Consider the following 25,098-nt stretch of genomic DNA (forward strand, 5'->3'; position numbering starts at 1 on the left):
AGGAAAAAAGATAAGCATGTGACTAGTGTGTTCATTTTATCTAGTCAATAGTATTAGACCCAAATGATCACATGAAGTTGTTTTTGGATTTGTGAGGGGGAAAGGCTAAGTATAGGCTCTGGTGGACAAGCTTCCTAGCTTTGTGAGAAGATTATGGAGCTTGGACTGGTCCTCAGAGGGAATAGATAGTGGGGAAGTAGAAGAGAAAAATTTTCAGACAGAGAGTTAAAACAGAGGCACAGAAGCAGGAAAATTCAGAATATGGATAGAATACCAGTAGGGAAAAAATGGCTGTATGAATAAGACTTTTATTGAAAAATAATATAAAATTCTAGAGAAACAAATAGAAATCAGATGCCCAAGAGGTTAGGATTTACATTCAGGGTAAGGATTTTTGAACGCTAGCTTGATGCATGTAGAGTTGTATATTAATGGAGGTAACAGAAGAGGAGGAGCAGTTAAATTACCAAACGGGTTACTACAAAAATTGTTATCAACAGAAAGGCACATAGAGAAGCCAATTTGGGGGAATCTTTATATCCTTGGCTGCTTTTAGGAGTCCCTTTCTGCAAATAATGCTGTATCTTGTTCAGTTTCAAACTTCTAAAATCTCTTTAAGCCACCATCTTATAGTGAAGAGGATGAAAAACATCTATATATCATAAATTGATTTTCTTTTCACTTAAAACAGTATCAGTTGATCACAGTTTGGACAGGTTTATATTAAAGTGTTTTTTAAAGACTTAGTTACTTTGCCTTAATATGATCAAGATAATTAACCATTGGGCTAGCTTTCTGCAGTTAGTTGTTTAGTAGGCCAGAGTATGGAATATTGTTCCTACAAATCAGGTCTCAAGAAACTTGTGAATACTGATGTTTGCTTATTACAGAGTAATCATAGATTTTAAGATGCATAGCTGCGTTCATAACAATCACTTGGAATGTTGTCATCTTTTGCTTGAGTTTTTGTTTGATTTTGTAATTATGGCAAGATCCAGATCCAGTGGATTTAGTATAAAGTGATGCATAATATACATTATTTCCATATTGCAACATGTTTGTTCTTTGTAAAACAATCTAGGAGGAATGGGAATGATATACAGATATGTGCTGATCTCATAAGAGTTATTCTGTATGACCTGTAGCAATGTACAGTTAACCCTTGAACAGTGTGGGGTTAGGGTTGCCAACCCTCCGTAGTCAAAAATCTGGATATATAGTTGGCCCTTCTTCTCCATGGTTCTTCCTATCCCTGGTTCTTCCATGTCCGTGGATTCAACCAACCTCAGACTATTTTCCATTGAAAAAGTTCCACATATAAGTGGACCCACAGAGTTCAAAACCATGTTGTTCAAAGGTCAACTATATTCATTTTAATTCATCCCACAGAAGATCCCACCAAGATCGATTTAAAGAACTTTTACGTTTGCTCTTTGTATAGACTTGGGAGATAGAAGAGCTCTAAACGTGATTTTCGTCTTGAACACATAAAATACTTACCTTTTTTGTATTGTTTACCACGTAATCCTTCCTTGGTATATATCATTCACAGTGAAGTAAATCTGTTAAAAATCTAGTCCTTAGTTTTCCCATGCTAAGCAGTTAAAGAGGAAATTCCCATAAGACTGGCCTTTTGAACTTGGATTTGAGAGAATTTTTTTTAAGCTGTGTCCCAATAAATTTTATAAAAATAATTATAAGTAGTTTCATACTTCCAGCTAATATCTAGTGTTTTAACCTCAAACTCTGTGAAATGAGTTGGCTCTTTTTACAGCCCTTTTATGTGATGGCTTTCTCAGTATCTAATTTATCGCAAGACATAGTGCCAGAATTACTTTTAAGTTACCAAAAGAAGGTCTCATTCTTTAGTTTCCACTGGGAGGAGTTCTTTTTTACTGAATCTTAGTATGTTAGGACCTACTGATGTCCACTCATTTAGGTGGACATCAGTATGGATGTGACATCAGGATGGAGTGATAATCGTGTGGTGCGTTTGCCTGAGACATTAGAATTCATTCTTTCACCCAGCAGGCTTTCTCTGCATGTCTGGTGTGTGCCGGACCCAGTGCTAGGCCCTGGGAGGATAGTAAGAACCACAGTAACAGCACCTGAGTATTACTACTAAAACAGGGCAGAACCTGAGCTGTCCGTTTGCATTCTGAGGGTGGGATGGACTGAATATTTACGCTGGAAGATCAGAACTCAGAATGCAAGGAGTTACTAGATTTTTAATTAAAAAATTGTGAAAACAGGCTTTGTTGTGTACTTAATTTACATGCCATTTTTTTCTCAAAGTTTGAAATGATTAAAAATGAAGTTACTTTCGATAAGAACTGCCTCAATTTTAAACTCAGAGGCAAAAGGCATATCCCACACCAGCCTTTCTTAAAAAGCAGAACACTAGTGCCACTAGTAGAAGAGAGAAATTAACTAGTATCTCTGAAGTCTGTTTTCACAAGTGGGTATTAAGATGACTTTTATGCCCTCCTGCCTTTTGACAAGCATTATATATCAAATACAGAGAAAATTGATTAAGTGTAGAGAAAAGAATTTCATAAATTCAGAACCGTTTTCTGTTTTTCATAATAAAATGATTGCTCAAAGAATTCCATCTGATCGCTGTTGAAAGCTCACTGCAGTTTATGATATAACTGATAAAATCTGCATCCTTGGCCTTCCAACAACCTTTACACCAGCAGATGGTGGGCGTAAAGATGTCATTCATCATTTATTTACAATGGACTTTATTTATTCTAGTGTCAACAGCTGCCCCAGGGAGTGGGTTATTGAATTCAAATGTGAGGCTCTGGGTTATTTGCTTCCTTTCAAATTTGTCTTCTGAGCTTAGTTGCTAGGAGTCCATTCTGTGTTCTAATAATGATTCATGTATTGTGAAGCCATTCAGTAAATTGGGTTGTCAGGGATTGCCAAAAAAGGTTTCGAGGTCTTGTTTTGGGGGGTGGGGGGTGTGGATTGCATGTGCGTCTCGTTGACTTGAGCAGTAGTGGTATTATGTGACTTTTTCCTAAGACTGGTGAAGTTAGGATTTCTTCTTTTCCTTTATGTACTCTCTCCCTGTCCATATATTCCACATTTGAATAATAAGAAATCGTAGAGGACTGCTTATTAAAGGCAACTCTCAACCTTTTCTTCTCTCCTCACAGGCGGGGCAAGAGTCCTTCCGTTCCATCACAAGGTCATATTACAGAGGAGCAGCAGGGGCTTTGCTAGTGTATGATATTACAAGGTGAGAACTTGCAGATTGTTTCGCTCAGTGGTCAATGCAGAGAATTTTTCTGAGTATCAGTAGTAAAAGTATAACTTTGCCTTTTTGTCCTGACTGCTTGACTTTAAAACCTGTGTGTCTTGAATTAAATTTAAATTTCCTACAGAAATCTGTAACTTAGTTTCTCTCTTATATAAATAAGCATTCCAAGTTGATCAGTTTGGTAATGATATTTATACATTGGAATTTCCTGAAGTGAGGTTACATTTAATTCCTAAACTGAACTAAAGTCATTGAGCCATGACTCCAGATACTGTACTTAAAATCTGTTTCTTGTTTCATCATTGCATATGGCTAAAAATAATCTTTAATGGAATGTATACTGTTCACTGTATAGCACTAGGGAAAATACTTTGAAAATAGTCATCAGATTATCATTTATGTTTAGGAGAGACACATTCAACCACTTGACAACCTGGTTAGAAGATGCCCGCCAGCATTCCAATTCCAACATGGTCATTATGCTTATTGGAAATAAAAGGTAAAACGACTATATCTTTAAATCTTTATTGCATAATGGTGAAGATGGATAGCTGTTTATGTGGTAACTGTTAAAGTGCCTGTCTTGTACATTGTCCAAAATATAAGTAATTGATTTCTTAAATGATGAAATTTTTAGAATATAAGAGGTTTCTTTTGGTTTTTAAAATACAGATCATAAGCTTTATTGGAATTTATTATTATTTGAAATAATTTTTGTTGGAAGGTGTATTTTAAAGAATATTTTTGTGGAGTTTTATCTGATTGAAAGTGAAAGTGAATTCACTCAGTCGAACCTGACTCTGCAACACCATGGACTGTAGCCTTCTAGGCTCCTCCGTCCATGGGATTTTCAGACAAGAATACTGGAGTAGGTTGCCATTTCCTTCTCCAGGAGATCTTCCAGACCCAGGAATTGAACCCGGGTCTCCTGCATTGTAGGCAGAGACTTTACCACCTGAGCCACCAGATCTGATAAGTAATTTAAAATAAAACCCACTGATTTGTTTGGTGGCTAAGTTCAGTATTATCCAGAATACTTGGCAATAGAAATAAGGATCTGTGTAGAACTCAGAAAAACATTTTTTCCCTTTTTCAATGATTTAATAATATGTATTATATGAGTTAATGCAATACATGGATTAATCAGGTGTATTTCTACTTGAAGGCCGAAACACTTTTATTAATAATATTGCTTAATAGATACCATGTTTAGTACTTTTAAGCCTACCTCTAGGACTTACATATTAGTGTCATCTTAATATTGTTTTCACAATCTTATTTTACTTTATATCTCTAGGTATTGTTAATTACAATGAATGTCCTTGTGTTTATGTTTTTAATGATAGTATAATACATCAGAAAACAGTTTCTTGACCATAGTTTCTATAAACTTTAAAGAGTGTAGGAAATTTTTCACTAATTTAGTAGAAAATTACAGTGGTAACAATTAAAACTAGTATTTTAAAATTGCTAGATACAGAATTCATTCATTCTTCAGGTTTATAAAATAGTATTAAAAGATAATATTTTTAGAAATGTAAAAGCATGACTGTTACATGGTAATGAACCCAACAAAGCTTTTATTTATTTCATCCATTAATGAGGGAACCAGTAAGATAATACAGTTGGTTCAAAAGAGAACTCAAAATATCACACGTTGATAATCAAATAAGGAATGCTGAAGTGAATTTACAGATGGATACAAAACTGAACAAAATTCACAGACTGATAGCTGTATTCCACCAGGGCTCAGCTTGCATTTCCATGGACAAGAATTACTTGCATTAGTACCTGTTTTTCATAAGTTAGTTTCTCTTTAGTATATCTACAATCCTTGAGAACTTGAGGGTTGCAGTTAAAGCAGTGCTTAGAGGGAGATTATAACACAAAACACTTTTATTAGGGAAGAATTTCAAATCAGTAACCTAAACTTTACATTAAGATTAAAACTAGAAAGGTAAGAGCAATTTAAACCTAAGGTAAACAAAAATAAATAAGGAGGTTAATAAAAAGAAAACCAGTAAAACTAAAAGCTAGCTCTTGAGAAGACTGAGAAAAGAAGGCATACATTATCAATTTTGGGAATAAAAGAGTATCATCACCACAGATCCTTTAGATATTAAAGGGATAGTAAGAGAGTAGTGTAAACAAATGGATTGGGGAGATGTTGGTTAAAGGAGTGCAGACTTGTCGTTAGAAGATGAGTAAGCTCTGGGTGCCTCATGTACAGCGCTGTGATTATAGTTAACAGTACTGCACTGTGTACCAGGTGCTGTGAAAGGATCTTAAACATTGTTACCATAAAATAAAATGACACATGATGTGATGGAAGTGTTAGCTGATGCTACAGTGGTAGTCATATTGTGTTATATAAATGCTTCAAGTCAACACATTGTATCCCTTAAACTTACAGTGTTATATGTCAACTGTGTCTCAAAAAATAAGTAATCCCTAAACAATTTTAAAAATATATATTTTTCACAGCTATTTGATTTCCCAGTTCTAAGCTGTAGTTACCATAGTCTTTGTAAACTTCCTCTATTAGATGACTGCTTTCTTATCTGTAGAATCTTTTAGTCCAAAAAATAAATAAATGGAGAGAGATACCATGTTCATGGATTGGAAAATAAATATTTTTAAGATGTCAGCTTTTCCCAAATTGATCTGAAGATTCATTGTAATCCCAATCAAAATGCTTCAGCCTTTTTTAAGCAGGTAGAAATTGACAAGCTGATTTTAAAATTTCTTTAAAAACGTGAAGGTCATAGAATAGCTAATATTGGAGGATTTGCTGGTTTCAGTAAAGTGACTTCAAGATTTATTGTAAAACTACTGGAATTCTGATATTGGCATAGATAGACATAGATGAGTGAAACAGAGTGAGAAATCAGAAGTCAATCTATACATATATAGTTTGTTTTTTGATAAAGATGCCATGGTTCAGTAGGAGAAGAGGTAATCTTTTCTTCAAATGGAGCTGGAACAATTGAATAGCCATGTTCAAAAGATTAACCTTGATCCTTACCTCACACCATATACAAAAATTAACTGGAAATTGATTATAGACCTCAATGTAAGAGCTAAAGATATTTTTAAAAAAACTCTAGAAAAAAGCATATTAAATTTTAGGGATTCTGATTTTGTCAAACATTACTTACATAGAGAATGATCAACTTAACAAGTATTGGCAAGGATTTAGAGGAAATTGAAACTCTCATACTGCTGGTGGGGATATAAAATCATACAATGATTTTGCAAAATAATTTAGGAGTTTCTTTAGAAAATAAACACACATTTGCTATACCACTTAGCCATTTCACTCCTAAGTATTTACCCGAGAAAAAAGAGGATAAAGGAGACATGTTATGTTGTTCCATTTATGTAAAACCCTAGCAAATGCAGACTGTTCTTTAAGAGCAGAAAGCGGATCATTAGTTGCCTAGGGCACAGGGGAAGGAACAGGTGAATTACAGTGGGGAATGGTGGCTTCACAGGGTATACACATATCAAACTCATCAAGTTTTCTATTAAATGTATTTTTTTAATGTTATATTGCTATAAAGCTGTTTTTAAAAAGGTAATATAACAAGTAAATATTATACTGAGTAGATTAAATTTTTTTAGTGTTATTTTAATTGAGGTTTGCTGTTAGGAGAACATACAATTGTCCCTCCATATCCATGGGGGATTGATTCTGTCATTCCCCTCAGATATCAAAATTCTTTTAAGATTAAGGCTATTGGAGGGAAGCTTTGGTCTTTGTATTCAGTAACATGGAAGTATTCATACTACCATATGTGTGAAATAATAAGAGGAGAATATTTGAGGAATAAAGAAAATTTTCACACTTTTATCTTACCAGTGTTTTCCTTGTGTCTAAAATGAGACTGGGGCAGCTTGTTGTTCAGTCACTAAGTCATGTCTGACTCTTTTGCGACCCCATGGACTATAGCCCACCAGGCTCCTCTGTCCATGGGATTTGCCAGGCAAGAATACTGGAGTGGGTTACTCTTTCCTTCTCCAGGGGGTCTTCCCAACCCAGGGAGCGAACCCTGCATTGGCAGGCCAGCTTTTTACCACTGAGCCACTGGGGAAGCCACTTAGGTGGCTTAAATTTGGTTGCTGCCTGTAAGTTCAGTTGTGAAAAGAAAGAGCAAAATATAGTGTATACCAAACATGTTTCTAATGATTGTAGAAGGGTAGTTCTTTAGGATACACTAGCTATGGAAAGACATTTTAGGGAAGAAACTAAGAAAAAAAAGAAATGTATGACATTCAAAGAGTGAATGGGCAATGAACAGAGATAAATGGGATTATCATCAGATAAGGGGAATTGGGGTAAACCTGGAGACAGAGAGTAAGCCGTTTTTGAGTTAGGTGAATTAAGCTGTAGGGAGCCAGTGGAACCATTTGAGAAAGGTAGTGACCTAGTCAGAATGACAGATGACATAGATATTTCTTAACTGTGGCATTGGGAATTGATTATACAGGAAATTAGAAAGCAGAGTCTACAAAGATGAAAGTTTTTAATAGTTAAAGGATTAGAATACCCTAAACAAGAAAGCATAAGTTAAGAAAATGGTTTAGGAAAGAAAGATACTTAAGTAGTAAAAGTGATTTGAGTGGGATTAATGGGGTGAAAACTCAAAGACAATAATATGATTTTATGCCTGGAAAACTGAAGAAATGCGTGCTAAAACAGAAGAACTGAACACTGAAGTGCCACTTTCTTTTGTTCAAACAACCCCTTATATGTACACATCCTTAACCCTCTGCTAATACAACATTTGCAAATGTAGACATCATCAGAGATACTGGTAGGGAAAACTTGTGAGTAACTTGAAATATCCCCAAATAAGGGATTATTTAAATAAAACATGGCATACACAAACATTCAGAAATGTAAGATCATGGCATCTGGTCCCATCACTTCATGGAAAATAGATGGGGAAACAGTGGCTGACTATTTTTCTGGGCTCCAAAATCACTGCAGATAGTGATTGCAGCCATGAAATTAAAAGACGCTTACTCCTTGGAAAAAAAGGTATGACCAACCTCTACAGCATATTAAAAAACAGAGACATTACTTTGTCAACAAAGGTCCATCTAGTCAAGGCTATGGTTTTTCCAGTGGTCATGTATGGATGTCAGAGTTGGACTATAAAGAAAGCTGAGTGCTAAAGAATTGATGCTTTTGAACTGTGGTGTTGGAAAAGACTCTTGAGAGTCCCTTGGACTGCAAGGAGATCCAACCAGTCCATCCTAAAGGAGATCAGTCCTGGGTGTTCATTGGAAGGACTGATGTTGAAGGTGAAACTCCAGTACTTTGGCCACCTGATGCTAAGAGCTGACTCATTGGAAAAGACCCTGATGCTGGGAAAGATTGAGGGTAGGAGAAGGGGACGACAGAGGATGAGATGGTTGGATGGCATCACCGACTTAATGGACATGGGTGTGGGTGGACTCCGGGAGTTGGTGATGGACAGGGAGGCCTGGCATGCTGCGGTTCATGGGATTGCAAAGAGTCAGACACGACTGAGCAACTGAACTGAACTGATACACATAAAATGGGATGAAGGGCAGTTAAGGGAAAGTATTTTCTTGAAGATTTTGTGTAACTTAAGGCTAATTTCAGATAACAAAAGTCTTAAGAATGATTGTCAGAAAAGGGAGCTGACAGTAGCACACTGCCGTATCATTGTTGAGGGTGTACCCCAACCGTTATTTTTTATTCCTGCTAGAATATAAGCTCCATGAGGTGGCCGGGGTGGGTGGGGGCGAGGTGTTTAATGTCTGATTTGATGAGTGGTCTGTCCCCAGATCCTGTTGGATAGATTATCTTCATCCAGTTATGCAGACTGAGTTTAATTTTTTTTTTAACAATAAAACATACTTGAAGAAGAGACAGCTACTTTTTACCCCTACCTTAACTGATACAATTCCAGTATGATAAAAATGAATACCATACTTCTGTCCAAACTTTCTAAATTAGACTTCTATTTTTCTCTCTCTCTTCATTCATTAACAGTTTTATTGGGAATTAAACCAACTAGGATGAATAATAATTAATGTTTCAGTAGTACTTTGAATTTTATCAGTCAACTTCCTGTAGTCTCTGAGGATTGTGTGACTTATTTTTAATCATATTCAGACTCTGAGTCTGGCTGCAGGATGAGGAGCCTAGTGAACTATGTTGAGTAAGATAGTTCCTTCTTTCGGAACCTGCTGTACTCAAAGGTGGGATTTGAGGCTTGATGTTCCCTTTGAGTTTCTCTGGGTTTAGCATTCTAGGACTCTAACTTAGAATCTTTCTTTGCTTGGATTGTTAGTTCTTTGAAGCTCAGCAGTGTGCACTTCGACTCTCGTAATACGCAGGATAATGCAGTTGATGATTATGTGTGAAAAATTAATTGGAAGAATGGTCAGCACAACTTTGAATCTAATTGTACTGTGTTGCTTGATAACTGAGCCCTTTCTTTCCCATGTTCAGTGATTTAGAATCTAGAAGAGAAGTTAAAAAGGAAGAAGGTGAAGCTTTTGCACGAGAACACGGACTTATCTTCATGGAAACTTCTGCTAAGACTGCTTCTAATGTAGAAGAGGTAAATAAAAGGCCTTTTAAAAATGTTTATCATTCTACATAATAGCAATCATTTGTTAATCATTTGTTGGTTATACCCCATAAGCTTTTTAGACACAGATAGTTGTTGAAAGTAGAAAATTTCTTTCCTTTGAAATACCTTGTAACATTCATGTTATATTAGATTCTTAAATTATATTCTGACACTTCTCTTGAAGTCAGAATGATTTAACGGATCTTTGTATATACTTTCCCTAAAATCTTTTTTAATGTGGCTGAAGAGGGAAAAAAAAGAACAGTAATGAAATTTGAAGTGTTTCAAGACACTAAACATTTGTAGCTGTTTGCATCCACTTCTGCTTAAATAGAGGAAGTATTATTGCTATGGAACATTATACACAACATGGCCATATTTAATAAATAAGATTTGTGGTATCTCAATTATTTCTGTTGTCAGCCTGAACTGTGGAAGTTTTCTGAACACACCATATTTTCCTGTGCTTTGTGTATGTGGGATATGGTATTTATTTACTACACATGCAGGAGTAGGCAGTTAATCCTCTCTAAAAGGAGAAATGAGACCTAAGAAAATATGTAGTTTGCACAGCGTAATGCTGCAGTTTCCGCCTTCTGGGTAAGAATTTTAAAAGCAGCTGCAGAAAGGGATTCTGCAATGATTGGAGAAGCATGTGCTTTAAGGATAGGGGTCCTAGGCCACAGCTAGCCCTGTGCCTTCCACATAGTAAACAGTGAATACATATTTATTAAGAATAATACTCGTCTAATTACCTGTTGAACCCAGAAGTTGACTGTAGTAGTTCAGCAGCATTGGTATTTTCACTGAAGAATTCTTAGGTAAGATATCCTGCTCATCTCCACTTAATGAGGTGCTCTGTGATTGTCCTTAATATGTTTCTTACAGGCTCCAACTAATGCTTTACCTGTGTTACCAATTAATTGCAACTTGAAGACATATGAAAATGTTTTACTTTACACAGCAAACCCAGAGAGAAATCCATTCTGTCTTCTTGTTTAACTTAAAATAGAAAGCTGCCTGTTTCAGTGATACATTCTTTTCCTAGAGGTGTTGGATTTGAAACTGGAGGGGCTAGTGTGTTGTGGTGGTTTCAAGACATATGAAACATATCGTTATTGATTATTAACAGTGGATTTTCTTGTTGATTTTGAGAACCTTAAAACCAGAACTATCTGTATTTTATGAAAGAGCTGTCCTATGAAGTCAAATGACAAGACAGCCACTACCGGAAAGTAATTCTGAATTTCTAGTTTTAACTCTGAAGCCTTTGTGTTCATTTTCTTATTTTTAACAAGTCACAATAGGTATTTATTTATAAGTAGAAAATTACTATTGTCATTTGACTGAACATTTAAATGAAGTATATTTCATTAATGTTTTGGCAGCATTATTACAAAAATTCTGTATCTGCGGTTAATAATGAAAATAATTGTTTAAATTTGATCAGGGCAGGAATTTTCCACAGTCTTGAGAGAACAGCACTTTTCTTAATCACATAAATTAATTTGCCTCTCAGAAGCCAAGAATATTGAGATAATCTTTTTAAATTCCATTTTTAAAGGATTCATAGGTAAGCATTGCATAATATAACATGTGAGATCTTACCTAAAAGCTAAAAATGTTTCATGATAAAATAAGAAGATGGAAGTCCATTCTGTGATCCAAAGGAAATCATTTGAACATGAAAATAATAACCAAAGGACTCCTGCATCTGGGAACATGGAGTAGACTGACTTTCCACCTACTTTTCCTGCTGAGTACAACTAAAACTCTGAGCATTATCTGTAAAACAGTTACAAGAAGACAGAAAGGTGGCAAGAAGGCGGCCAACCAGCTAGAGACCCTGGGATCTGAGGAATGACGCATCAGGGCCTCCCTTCGTTTATTTTTGCCTCATATACCTCAGATTGGGTTCAGGAGTAAGTGGCAATCCAGAAAGTTGTGTTGTTCTTCTGTTTTGTTCCTTCCAGAAGATATAAGTACATGGCATAAAGGCATGAAAATAAAGGCATACAGCTCAGAAAGGAAGGAATAAGTTGTTTATATTTGTGGATGATATGATTATCTCTGTAGAAATCCCAAGAATAATTTGTTGTTCAGTCTCTCAGTCGTGTCCGATTCCTTGTGACCCCCTGGACTGCAGCACGCCAGGCTCCCTTGTCCTGCAGCACGCCAGGCTCTCTTGTCCTTCACTATCTCCCTGAATTTGCTCAAACTCATGTCCGCTGATTCATTGATGCCATCCAACTATCTCATCCTCATCCCCTTCTCCTGCCTTCAGTCTTTCTCAGCCTCAGGGTCTTTTCCAGTGAGTTGACTCTTCGCATCAAGTGGCGAAAGTATTGGAGCTTCAGCTTCAGCATCAGTCCTTCCAATGAAAATTCAAGGTTGATTTCCTTTAGGATTGACTGGTTTGATCTCTTTGCTGTCCAAGGGACTCTCAACAGTCTTCTCCAGCACAACAGTTCAAAATCATCAATTCTTTGGCACTCAGCATTCTTTATGGTCCAATTCTTCCATAGTGCATAACTACTGGGAAAACTATAGCTTCACTATACAAACCTTTGTTGGCAGAGTGTTGTCTCTGCTTTTTAATGTGCTGTCTGGGTTTATCATAGCTTTCCTCCCAAAAAGCAAGCATCTTTTAATTTTATAGCTGCAGTCAACCATCCACAGTGATTTTAGAGCCCAAGAAAATAAAGTCCATCATTGTTTCCCCATCTGTTTGCCGTGAAGTGATGGGACCTGATGCCATGATCTTTGTTTTTTGAATGTTGCATTTTAAGCCAGCTTTTTCACTTTCCTCTTTCACCTTCCTCGAGGCTCTTTGGTTCCTCTTTGCTTTCTGCCATTAGAGTGGTATCATCTGTATATCTGAGGTGGTTGATATTTCTCCGGGCAGCCTTGATTCTAGCTTGTGATTCATCCAGCTTGGCATTTTGCATGATGTACTCTGCATGTAAGTTAAATAAGCAGAGTGACAGTGTGAAGCCTTGATATATTCCTTTCCCAATTTTAAACCTGTCCATTGTTCCATGTCTGGTTCTAACTGTTGTTTCTTGACCTGCATACAGGTTTCTCAGGAAGCAGGTAAGGTGGTCTGGTATTCCTATCTCTTTACAAGTTTTCCACAGTCCGAGGCTTTAGAATAGTCAGTGAAGCAGAAGTACATGTTTGTCTGTAATTCCTTGCTTTCTCTGATCCAACAGATGTTGGCAATTTGATCTCTGGTAGCTCTGGTTCCTCTGCTTTTTCTAACTCCAGCTTGTACATCTGGAAGTTCTCGGTTCATGTACTGTTGAAGTCTAGCTTGAAGGATTGTTAGCATTACCTTGCTAGCATGTGAAATGAATACACTTGTGTGGTAGTTTGAACATTCTTTGACATTGCCCTTCTTTGGGATTGGAATGAAAACTAACCTTTTCCAGTCCTCTGGCCAAGGGATGTACAAAATAAATTAGAGCTAGTAAGTTAGTGCAGCAAGTTCATAGTATACAAGGCATATTTTAAAATCTACTGTATTTCTATATATCTACAGTGAACACCAAAATTTAAAATACAGTGTCATCTATAATCACACAAAAAGGGGACTTCATGGAAGCACAATGGATAAGAATCCACCTGCCAATGCAGGGGACACGGGTTTGATCCCTGGTCTGGGAAGATTGCATGTGCCATGGGGCAATTAAGTCTGTGTACTGAGCCTGTGTTCCAGAGCCCGAGAGCTGCAGCTGCCGAAGCCCTGGGCCTAGACTCTGAGCTCCGCTGCGCGGGAAGCCACTGCAGGGAGCAGCCTGCGCACCGCACTCCATTTCCTCATTGTTTTCCAGAGCTAGCTTCCCAGTCTGACTTCAGCCACACAGCCGGGGTCTTGCTGGACCTCCTAGTTGCCTCACCTAACAAAACTTTTCTCTTCTTAACGTTAACAGTCCCTGGGGGGTATGTGATACTTCTGACCACTCACTCTTCTATAACCTGTCTTTTCTCTTAGCTCGTGATATCATAATCTTTTTATCTGTGCCTTCCAGACTCCTTTACTGTCTTTCATTTCCATGTTGAAATTATCACCTGAACCCAGGAATACCCTTCTTAGACTGTGTGTCCAGCTCCACTGCTGCTGCCCCTCCTCTCCTCTAGACTGCGAAGTCCCCTTTCCTGTGTCCCAGAGCACCCCCTTCCCTGCCTCTTCACACTCAAGTTACTATGTGTTGCTCTCCACATGTGTATTACTATTTCTGCCTATTAATCTGAGTATCTCTCCACACTCTCCTCTTCTATGATTGCTTCCTAACTGGACTCCCCATCTTCATTTTTCAGTCCTCCACACTCTTGCCTATAACACCTTTCTAAAAAAGGAAAATTGAATGTCACTCTCCAGCTTTTTAAAACCCTCCAGTGGTTTCCCACCACTTCAGAATCAAACTCCTTGGCTTGGAAGACAGGCCCTTCATTTGCCAGTCCTCCCCTCCTCGCTCTTCTTATTAAACTGGGAGTGCATTCACAGAAAGTTTTCTCGGAAATCCCCCCTTTCCAACCTGAGCCTCCAAGGATGTCATCGAGTCTTCTTCCTCCTCATGGAATGCCGTGACACGGGACAGGCACAAACAGCCCACCCCCTCCACCGACACCCGCCCTCCACACAGTCCCCTGATGTGCTTGCTTCTCGGTGCTTACTCATTCCTGCGTCATTCTGGCCATGGCTTCATCTTCACACTCTAAGGACTCCGTCACGACTCTGGTTTTTCACGTTGGCTCAACTAAGGACAGAAGTCCTTGAAAACCTAGACCATCTTTGTATCTTGGCATCTCCAAATATCTAGCACCATTTTTTCCCCCACACAGTAGGTAAATGTGTGGATGGTTAAGTATTTCCTTAATTTCTTTAGCCCTTCTCCCCTCGCTGCAGTCTTTAGTCAACTTCTGCTTTGGTCCCGCTTGTTAACCTGTAGGTGGAATTCTGTCCAAAACCTTCTTTGCCCTAAGTGTTCTAAAACCTGTGAGATTCTTGAAAACACTGATGAATAGACTGGCTTCTCCTTTGATGGGGAGCTCCCTCTGGTAGCTTCCTGGAGTCTTTGTGGTTTGAAAGGGCTTTTCAGACCCAGGAATAACTGCCTCAAAGATTACGGCAGGCGAGAGAAAATACCCCTTCCCAGAAGCAGCAGGCCAACTTTCTGAAGATGTCCAAATGCTCTAGAAGTGATATATTTGCTTCTATAATTCCTACCTTGTTTTTTTCTTTGTATTTCCTCTCTACATTAAAATTTCTTTTTCTCAGAGTTGTAATTACCAAAACTTGACATTATTGCCTTCCCTCTAGGGCCCAAAGGTGACTGTGGTGTCAGTGAAATATTATTTGTCAAACTGCTGTCACTGTGTCAGATATTCTTCCCAGTCTCTTAGCCATTTGATGGGTGATTTCCCCCTATATTCATCAGTTTTGCTTAAAGTTAAGATCGGAAATTTGTGGGAAACCAGGAAAAATACATAAATGTGAAAAAAATTGAGGCAAAAGTTTAGTAATTAAAAATATCTTAAACTATTGAAAAATCAGGGCTGAAAATTCCTGATTTAGCTGCTAAAGTACTAAAGATAAGAGCCAAGATGATAACTGAGAATACAGCCTGCTAACCCAGAGACAGGTTGTAGTAATCTGCCAGGCCATCTAACCTGAAGGATCAGTGGATTTCTGTGTCTTGGGGGGAAGCGCATGACGATAAGACTTCAGTAACCAAGAAGACCCGTTTCAAGGCCTCTTGTTAATACTGGTGTCCGCTCCTGGTCCTTGGAGATCTGCAGACTGAATTCCAAATGAGATGACACCTTCCTTGCCTTGGGCTGTGTTGTAAGTGGTAGAACAGGTGTTTCGTAGAGCTGGAATGTGGGTGTAAACTGAGGGGTTTGCTGACCCCTTAGCCCTGTACTCAGTGTCGTGAATTCCACAGGGCCGTTCAGTTCACTTCAGTCGCTCAGTCGTGTCCGACTATTTTCAACCCCATGGACTGCAGCACACCAGGCTTCCCTGTCCATCACCAACTCCCAGAGCTTACTCAAACTCATGTCCATTGAGTCAGTGATGCCATCTGACCATCTCATCCTCTCTTGTCCCCTTTTCCTCCTGCTTTCAGTCTTTCTCAGTATCCGGGTCTTTTCCAGTGAGTCAGTTATTCACATCAGGTGGCCAAAGTATTGGAGTTTCAGCTTCAGCATCAGTCCTTCCAATGAATATTCAGGACTGATTTCCTTTAGGATTGACTGGTTTGATCTCCTTGCAGTCCAAGGGACTCTCAAGAGTCTTCTCCAACACCACAGTTCAAAAGCATCAATTCTTTGGAGCTCAGCTTTCTTTATGGTCCAACTCTCACATCCATACATGACTACTGGAAAAACCATAGCTTTGACTAGATAGACTTTAGTTGGCAAAATAGTGTCTTTGCTTTTTCATATACTGTCTAGGTTGGTCATAGCTTTTCTTCCAAGGAGCAAATGTCTTTTAATTTCATGGCTGCAATCACCATCTGCAGTGATTTTGGAGCCCCCAAAATAAAGTCTCTCACTGTTTCCATTGTTTCTGCATCTATTTGCCATGATGTGATGGGACCAGATGCCATGATCTTAGTTTTCTGAATGTTGAGCTTTAAGCCAACTTTTCCACTCTCCTCTTTCATTTTCATCAAGAGGCTCTTTAGTTCTTCTCCACTTCTGCCATAAGGGTGGTGTCATCTGCATATCTGAGGTTATTGATAGTTCTCCCAGCAGTCTTGATTCCAGCTTGTGCTTCATCCAGCCTGGCATTTCGAATGATGTGCTCTCCACAGGGCTTTTCACTGTAGATCTGACCTGACCTTAGCAAGTTTCCAGCATCCCTCTAGGGGGATTTAGTGTAATAAATGTTTACTGCTCTCTTCCAAAGATTAGAAGGTTTCTCCTCTTTCCCCCACCCCCACCCCCACTCCACTCCCCACCCCCTGTTTGGCCATCATCCTAGGGAACTTCAGGAATGATCAGAACCAGACTAACTTTTCAAAGTTAACATCCATTTTCTCTGCTTCTAAACCAGGGAAGCTAGACATTTCTGAAGACAGTCATGCTGCTGTGTGCATGTCACACACTTAAACATTCACACGACTCTATAGATCACCAGCTCTCAAGGCTTCCCCATCAGCGGCAGAGTTCCATGTGTCTGAAATAAACTTTACATTCCCTCCTTAAAACCTGAATCACGACATACCCTTCCATCTCAGTCACTTAAGCCAAAGATGGAGTCATCCTTAAACATCTTATCATCTTATCCCTGTTCTTTATCAAGTCCTGTTAATTTCTCCAGAGGAGATACTAAGTTTGTTCTTTGCTTTCTATTCTGGTTGCCGCTGTTACAATTTGTCAGGCCTTCACCTCTTACCTTGATTATTGTCCTAAACTCCTTACTGGCCTTCCTGTCACCAGCCTTGCCTCCTCTTAACTCCTCCTCTAAGCTACCCTCTGATTTTGTCCCCAGACTTCATCCCTTTTCAGAGTTCCCTGGGCACCTCTTTATCCTCATCTCCCATGGCTCACTGTACCCAGCTTCCACGTTAACTAAGCTTAAAACCTGCCCCTCTGTCCAGGGTGCTCTTTCCTCCCCTGATTTTTCTAATATATGAGTGGGAGCTTACCTATCCTTCAGGCCTTCGTTCACAGGGCTTTCTCTGGACAGTTTGTTTTTTTTTTTACCAGTAGAAGCAGTCATGCCACATTACCCTTCTAAACAACTGCTTTGGAAGTGTCTGGGCTGTGTTCCAGTCTTGGGTTCACATCTGTCCTGTGTTGCCACATCCTTGAGATCAAAACGTGCATGTACCTGAGGATGCGACTGCATGCTCAGTGCCGGGTATCAATCAGGTGTTCAGCGTGCTTGTTGAATGGAAGAACTAAATTAACCACAGAATATATCTCTGTGTTATAAGTAACACGGAAACAAACTTAGCCATCCAAAACAACTTCTAGCTAGCTAGAAGTTTTTTTTAAAGGATATGAGAAGTGTGTGCTTTTTATGTTCAGTTGTAATGGCCACATAAGCAAAATAAATTAAAATTCCTTTGAGTTGTATTGAAGATAAAAAATCCTAATAAAAAGAGGATAAATGTGGGCAGGATCTTCATCCTGCTTCTGCTCCAGTGTTGCCTGCCTGTTCTTGGGCAAGTCATTTCTCCTTTTGCAACTCAGTCTGTGGTGTTTGTACAGTGAGAATTATTACAGGTCAGTAGATTCAGCAGCTGTTCTCTCTTCTAATACAACACAGGAAGCTAGATGAAAGAAGAAAGAGCAGAATGGCTCTACTGTGGAGTAGGGGCTGTGCCCTGGTTCTCCTGCCAGTGGCCGCCTCCTTCCTCACTCATCCCCCCAGGGGTGGCCCCTGTGGAGGGTGTCCGTGAAACACGTTAGGAGTTATTGTGTGTGGGAGGCCTCTCCCCTTGAAGCTAAAGCAGGTAGAATCAGTCACAGAATTTGAAGAAGCTTCATGTGTAAACTGCCCCATCTTGAATTCTAGATATCCTTTTCACAAGACTGTCCTATCTCTGCATAATATCAAAGTCTTATCTCAATGCACTTTCTTCTGGAGGGCTCACTGTGTACACATTATGTGTTGCTAGTTTACCTTTTGATACTTAGTTTTATTTAATCAGGATGTTTTAATTCACTGGGGGTTCTGCTCCTATGTACCTGCTGCTCCTATGGTTCCCATAGCTATCCCTTGCCCTCATATCCTTATGGTGGTGGGAGCTGCGTCAAGGTCTACCTACAAGCCAAGCACTGGTCTCAGTGCTTAACCTTCTTCCTCCAACAAGTCTGTGGCGTAGGCATCATTGTGGCCCCCATTTTACAGAGAGGTTGCATGTGGTAAGAGGCGACACTGGCCTTTGACCCCCCAACCCCAAGCCTGGTTCAGAGCCCCACGTTCTGTCCTGCTAACAAGCTTACAGGTACAGATTCAACCGACAAAATTAACTTCCTCATTTTTATACATACTTTGAACTTCTTTTCAGAAATAATGAGAGCCTGTGTAAATCACTTAGCATAGTAACCGGCCCATACAGTAAATACTTGGTAAATATGGGTTAATAGAAGCTTTGGCAAGTCAACACCAGTATTGTCCATGGCATTGATTAAGCAATGGAGGTGAGAATTCAGCAACACTCTAGTTCCTTTTCCCAGTTCTCAGGGAGAACCAAAGAGTAGCTTATTTTACAGGACACTTTGCTCTTTACATCTATTCTAGATGTCTCAGTAAAACTGAGGTACTTCTATTTATTTTGAATTCTCACCTAACAGATGCTGTAACTTTTATCTAGCCACCAGGTGGCAGCATGTTACACAAGGAAGTAATTTAAATGTTACTCTTGTAGACAATTTATTTTCAATATTTTGCCTTAAAAACTGTAAAATCCCTAGTAAAAACAAACCATGATTCTGTGTTCCCCTTTGTGCTCCCTGTTGTTGGCTGAGAAGGCACTCTGGGTGCACTGTCCACAGCCGGCCCTACCCCCATCCTGCCCTGCACACACCCTCCCTCTGTCAGTCAGGGCAGAGGGTTTACGTTTCCTGCATCTGCAGCTGAAATATCAGCACTCATGCTGAGATCCTTTTGACTAAACTGGTTCAGTTCAGCAGCAGTAGGATCTATCTACATCATCCTTATCCCCGAACCTTTCATCCATACCCCTAGAAGTACCAGCTCAGTCAACAATGGAGTAGGTACCCTTAGATAAAGGCCAGGTGGTAGGTGGGATATACGCTTTATTTCTTGGGGTTATGTGTATTTTAATTTGTGCTGTAGAAGTCCCTGAAAACTTAACCTCAGTAAGGCAGGGTATTATCAAGCATCACTCAGGTAACTACTGCCAGGGGTTGAAAGATCAGTGTCTGAAGTGGAAGGCAGTTAATGGCTAATAAAGGTAAGGAACTGGACATGGCAATTAATTAAAGAGAGCAGAGTGGAGAGCTAATGGGAAACGGAGAGAGTTGGGCTTCAGGTGCCAGCGTAGGCCCTGCATGGGAGGCCAGGCCTCGCCAGGGTAGGTTGGCTGCGAGGAAATCTGTTTATACTTCTTAACCATGGATGTGCCTGGGTTGTCTCACAGGCCTAATGAAATCCTTTCACATCAGTTTCTCAGCAGGGTGTTTTTTCCTGTCCTGTAACCTATTTATTCAGATTTGACTATTTGAAACATGGAATAGAGATGAATGTAACATTTGTGGTTCTGACTTAATGTGTTGCAGAAAGCTGCAATGATCTTTAGGATGTCATATTTTCAAAGTATTATGTTAATTAACTAGTGCTGAAAATTTTCTGGAGTTCTGCCATCATCTTGCTTCATTTTTCTGAGAGTAAGGAAATAACTATTCCAGATAAGTTAATTGTTACACAGTCTTTCCCTGGTAACGTTGAAATCTGTAAGAATGATGAAGGCATTTCAAAAATGTGTTTTGTTTTACGTTAAACAGCAAATCCTGAGCCTCTTTCTCCTTGATGACTTGGGCTATCTTGGTCAACAGGTGCCCTCTCCCCTCAGGAGCGGTGAGCCTGGTCTGCACAGGCCCACGGCTCCGCAGCCAGTCCAGAGCCTGGCTCGGTCCCCGATGCTGTGCGTGCACATCCCCACCGGCCACTCAAGATACACGCTTCTCACTTGTTCGCTTTCCCGGTCTTCTTTCCCCTCCTTTTCATAATTTGCTTCGGTAGCCTGGGGAATAGAAGAAGTAAAACTAGTTAAAATGATGTCTAAAATTGGAAGGAATTTCAATTTAAGACTGTCCTATTAAAGCATAAGCTTTAGGGAATTCCCTGGTGGACCTGTGGTTAGGACTTGGCCCGTTCACTGCCGGGGCCCCGAGTTCAATCCCTGGTCAGGAAACTAAGATCATGCATGCAATGCAGTGCAACCGAAAAAAAAAAAGCAAAACATGAGCCTGGTATAAAGGCTTTGTAATGATTTAATTTTAATTACTTCGATTTTTTCTATGTTCTAGAGGTATTTCACACTATTACATCTGTTCCTTAAAAATATATATATGAAGGGGTGGGATAGGGGATGGAGGGAGGTTCAAGAGGGAGAAGATATGTGTATACATACAGCTGATTCACACTGCTGTACAGCAGGAGCAGTGTAAAGCAATTATCCTCCAGCAAAAAAAGGAAAATATTTATGGAGATTGATTTTTAGTGACTAGAGTGAAATGAGCAATGAAAGAAAATTCTAGTCAATTATTATAACAGATAATGTATCTGTTGTCTTTCTGAGTTTTGAAATGCTTTGCAGCTTTAGTGGACAGTTACTGTCTGTGACAGGCAAGGCTCTTCTCTTAAAAGTTTTATCGCTACTAAACCTTAACAGTATTTTGTTAGTGTGTCATTATATTTGGGAAGTCAATTTCAGTGCATAAAAGAGGTATACTACTGCCTACATCTGTTACATTGATTCTAAACTCTTGAGGTATCATTAAAATTAATCATTAATCACTTAGTAATATATATTAACTATTAATCATTGGTATGGTGTAAATGAACCGATCCATTTATATAGTATCCTCTCTATAATGTGCTGGAAGAAGTGGGAAATATTTTTATTTCAGTGTCTTTAACATGTAATCAGAGTTGGACGACAAGTAAATGTAGTATTGTCCAAATAGCATTTCATTGAGATGATAGGAATTATAAAAGATAACTGTTATATTTAATTACAATTGAGTTAATTGCATATCTTTCAGATATAAAATACATCCTACGTCTACTGGGTACAACTATTCTTGAAGATGCTTGCTTAATGTACTGTTTAAATGATAAAATTAATAGTGATTTAGAAAATTTAGCATAAATAAAAATGTAGCTTTCTTAAGCCAGTTTTTTAAGTAAATTCATCAACAGATTGGCAAAAAAGTCAATTTATTTACATCCATCGGCACATGTAGTGATTTTCATAATAAAAATCCTTGTTTATATGAAGTTATAGCTCATTTATGCGACCTTGTAGTTCTGTCTGATATTCTAATGAAACGTACACAGTGTGGGTGCCCCTGAAGAGGATTATAACCCTGTGAATTTATGAATCTGTTGACTTTTAATGTTTAGTTAGCCCAGCCATCACTGTAATTGACATGTTATTGGAAATAGAGTTAGGTTTTCCCTTACTTATAAGGATAACCTCCATTTTGAGGAATGTGAATCAATTCATAGTTGGCTGAAAGCCAATTGCTCCTTCACTTTAACTCCAGTGTGCACACATGAAAAGCACATTGGCTTCCTGAGTGCCTTGTGAATCTGCAGTGATTAATTCTTCTCATTATTTTGCTGCAAGTTCTCATGACCCTCTCTGATGATTCGATCAGCCACTTAGAGCTGATGCATATTCATACCTCTGTGCCTCCGCCACTGTCGCGCACGTCCCGACACCGACTGGTGTGTTCTTGGTGCAGTAATTGAGCTGCAGGAGATTGATTACTCTGGGGAGCTGTAAGGCCTTTAAAGGTGAAAACATATCAGTCCTGTTAATTAGGAAACAAAAGCTCTGGTGGCAAGTTCAGCAGTCAGTTGTTGCCAGCGTAGAAAAGACGGAAGGTATGATGTGTTCTGCTCCATGGACCTGTTTACTTTTTAAATTTTGAATTGTCTGTATCAGTAGTAGTGGAGAACAACCTTCTTTTATGAATTTTCATAGAATGCTAATTGAATATAATAACACTATTACCTCTCAAATCTGGTGGTTTAAAAGCTGAGTTTGTATACATCTTCTGTAGCACTGGGAATAATGTGTAAAATATCTTATTATCTTAACATAAATGTAAGCTGTTCCTGAATTAATTTAGTAGTATGCTATGTGGGAAAAGGATGAAACTTGATTCAACATGACATAGAAGTTGAACTGCCTTTATCTCTTTATAATAAGCACCCTTTGATCCTTTCCCCCCTGAACTGTATGTTAAGTAACACATTGTCAGGCAAACAGGATCCTATGTGGAACAGTGACCTCCAAGAATAAGCTGGTTACATCATGGGTGTCTGTGCAGCTTATCTAGTTGATGTGTTTTTCACATGTGCGCTGTTCTTACGTTTTGGTCTCCCCTTTCCCCAGCCATGATTTTTTTTTCTTTTGAAATATAATTCACATATCATAAAATTCACCCTTTTTTAAAGGGTATGATTCAGTGGATTTTAGTATGTTCAGAGTCATGCGACCATCTCCACTGTCTTCCAGAATATTTTCATCACTCCATTCCTCCCTTCCCATAATCCCTGGCAGCCAATAATTGTTTTCCTTTTGTGGATTGACCTCTTCTGCACGTTTCACGTAAATGGAATTGTATTATGTGACCTCTCATATTGGGCTTACTTTACTTCACAAAGTTCATCCACCTTGTCTCATGAATCAGTTCTTTATATTTTTAGGGCTGAATATTATTCCATTGTATGAGTTGCACCACGTTTTGGTTTTCATTCACCAGCTGGTGAACAGGTGTGTTGTTTCTACTTTATGACTGATTGTGTTAGTTCCCACACATCTTCATCTTGTTCTGAATCTTAGGCGAGGCTTTCACACTTCATCACTGGGTCTGATACTGGCTCTGGGTTTTCTTAGATATGGCTTATCGGGTTAAGGAAGTCCCCTTCAATATCTAGGTTGTTGAATGCTTTTATTGTGAAAAGGTGTTGGATTTTGTCAAATGCTTTTTTTGCATCTATTAAAACAACCATATGATTTTTGTCCTTTATTAATATGATGTGTTACATTGGTTGATTTTCTTATGTTGAACATTGTGATATTTTATAGACCTTTTTATATAATGTTCTTTTACTATGTGGTTTTAAATAAATTAACTTCTCTATCTTATATTTCAGGCATTTATTAATACAGCAAAAGAAATTTATGAAAAAATCCAAGAAGGAGTCTTTGACATTAATAATGAGGTATAAACATATAATTGGCTAATAATTAATCTATAATTGAATTTTAATTACTTGGAGTCAAGAATTTATATTTTTAAAAATTCCTAAAATGGATCTATGCTGTCAGTTAAACATTAGTTTATAATCATGTAATTGAAAGTTTGTTATGTGTTGTTTAATAGATGAATCTTTATGTTTTGTAAAGCATCAGTTTATCTATGAAAACAGATTAAAGTAAGTGACCCTATCCATTTATTGCAAGCAGTGCGAAATAATAGAAATCCTCCAAAGAGAAGAAAATCCACTTTGATCCACACATCCATATGGTGTCGCCTGCCTTGGGGAATAATTTCCTAGTGTGTAAATGTGCATGTGCAGTGTTCCTAGCGCAGGATGCTCTCTCTGTTGTCTGGTGCGGAAGAGGGAAATGCCCAATTTGGAAATTACTCCCAGTTCAGCATAGCGTGTTTTCAGGAGACCAAGTTAATACATGTAATTGGCAGTTGGCGCTGGTTGTTTCGTTTTTGTGGGTAGCTTTTCTTTTCTCTCTTCGTAAAATTATTCTGAGCCAGATTTGATCAAGATGATTAGGATAAAATATTAAAAGTTTGAAGCAAATAATTCAGAGTGTTTACCAAAAGCCATTATTTTGACCTAAATCCCCACTATGCATTTATCCTTATTTTAGAATTTTTATGTGAACAGGGTATATTATTTACTTTTACATAAATGTTTTTGCCAGTCCATGTTAGGTTTTCTTGTTTCCGAGAGAAAACCCTTTCTACCTCCCCCAGGTGCAGTGAGGAAGGCCCTGTGTTGGGAGGACATTATATGTGTGTCTCTCTTGGCCAGGATGCAAGAGGCTCTTTTTATTTGCCTCAGTGTTCTTTGCTAACACAAGCAACAGTTCACCCAAGGTTTCCAAAAAGTACTTGGTTTTTCGATTTCTTTTAATCTGTAGTGATAAAGTTTAATCTGTAGTGATAAAGTTTCTATGGCAGTAGATCTTGAGTTAATTTCGCGGTGACACCGTTCAGAGAGTAATGCCGTATAAATTGAACAGTAATTGGACCCCTATGAAAAAGGGCACGTTCATTGTGTCTGTCTGGTTTCATATAGTAGCTGACTGCTTTACTGTGCCTGGTGCGGCTTTGATTGTAACGTGCTGTCAGGAGCCAACAGGCCGTGCGATTTATTTGGCCTACTGCCAAGTCTGACTCCTTGATTCCTCAAGAAGTTGCTACCAGCCCAGAGGGGGCAAAACCAATGAGCCATAGGGCATGCTTTTTATT

At 38.7% G+C, this 25,098-nt stretch overlaps 1 protein-coding gene across 1 annotated transcript in view; it reads left to right on the forward strand.

Moving 5' to 3' along the window:
• Nucleotides 1–25,098, forward strand: part of RAB2A (RAB2A, member RAS oncogene family) — a 65,127-nt gene that overhangs the window by 37,971 nt on the left and 2,058 nt on the right. Inside the window, exons 4-7 of the mRNA XM_052651467.1 lie at nucleotides 3,165–3,247; nucleotides 3,675–3,767; nucleotides 9,759–9,870; nucleotides 23,759–23,827. Of these exons, the coding sequence (XP_052507427.1) occupies nucleotides 3,165–3,247; nucleotides 3,675–3,767; nucleotides 9,759–9,870; nucleotides 23,759–23,827 (357 nt within the window). The remainder of the gene's footprint in view (nucleotides 1–3,164; nucleotides 3,248–3,674; nucleotides 3,768–9,758; nucleotides 9,871–23,758; nucleotides 23,828–25,098) is intronic.

Source organism: Budorcas taxicolor, chromosome 14 (assembly GCF_023091745.1).
Source record: "Budorcas taxicolor isolate Tak-1 chromosome 14, Takin1.1, whole genome shotgun sequence".
NCBI lineage: Eukaryota > Metazoa > Chordata > Mammalia > Artiodactyla > Bovidae > Budorcas > Budorcas taxicolor.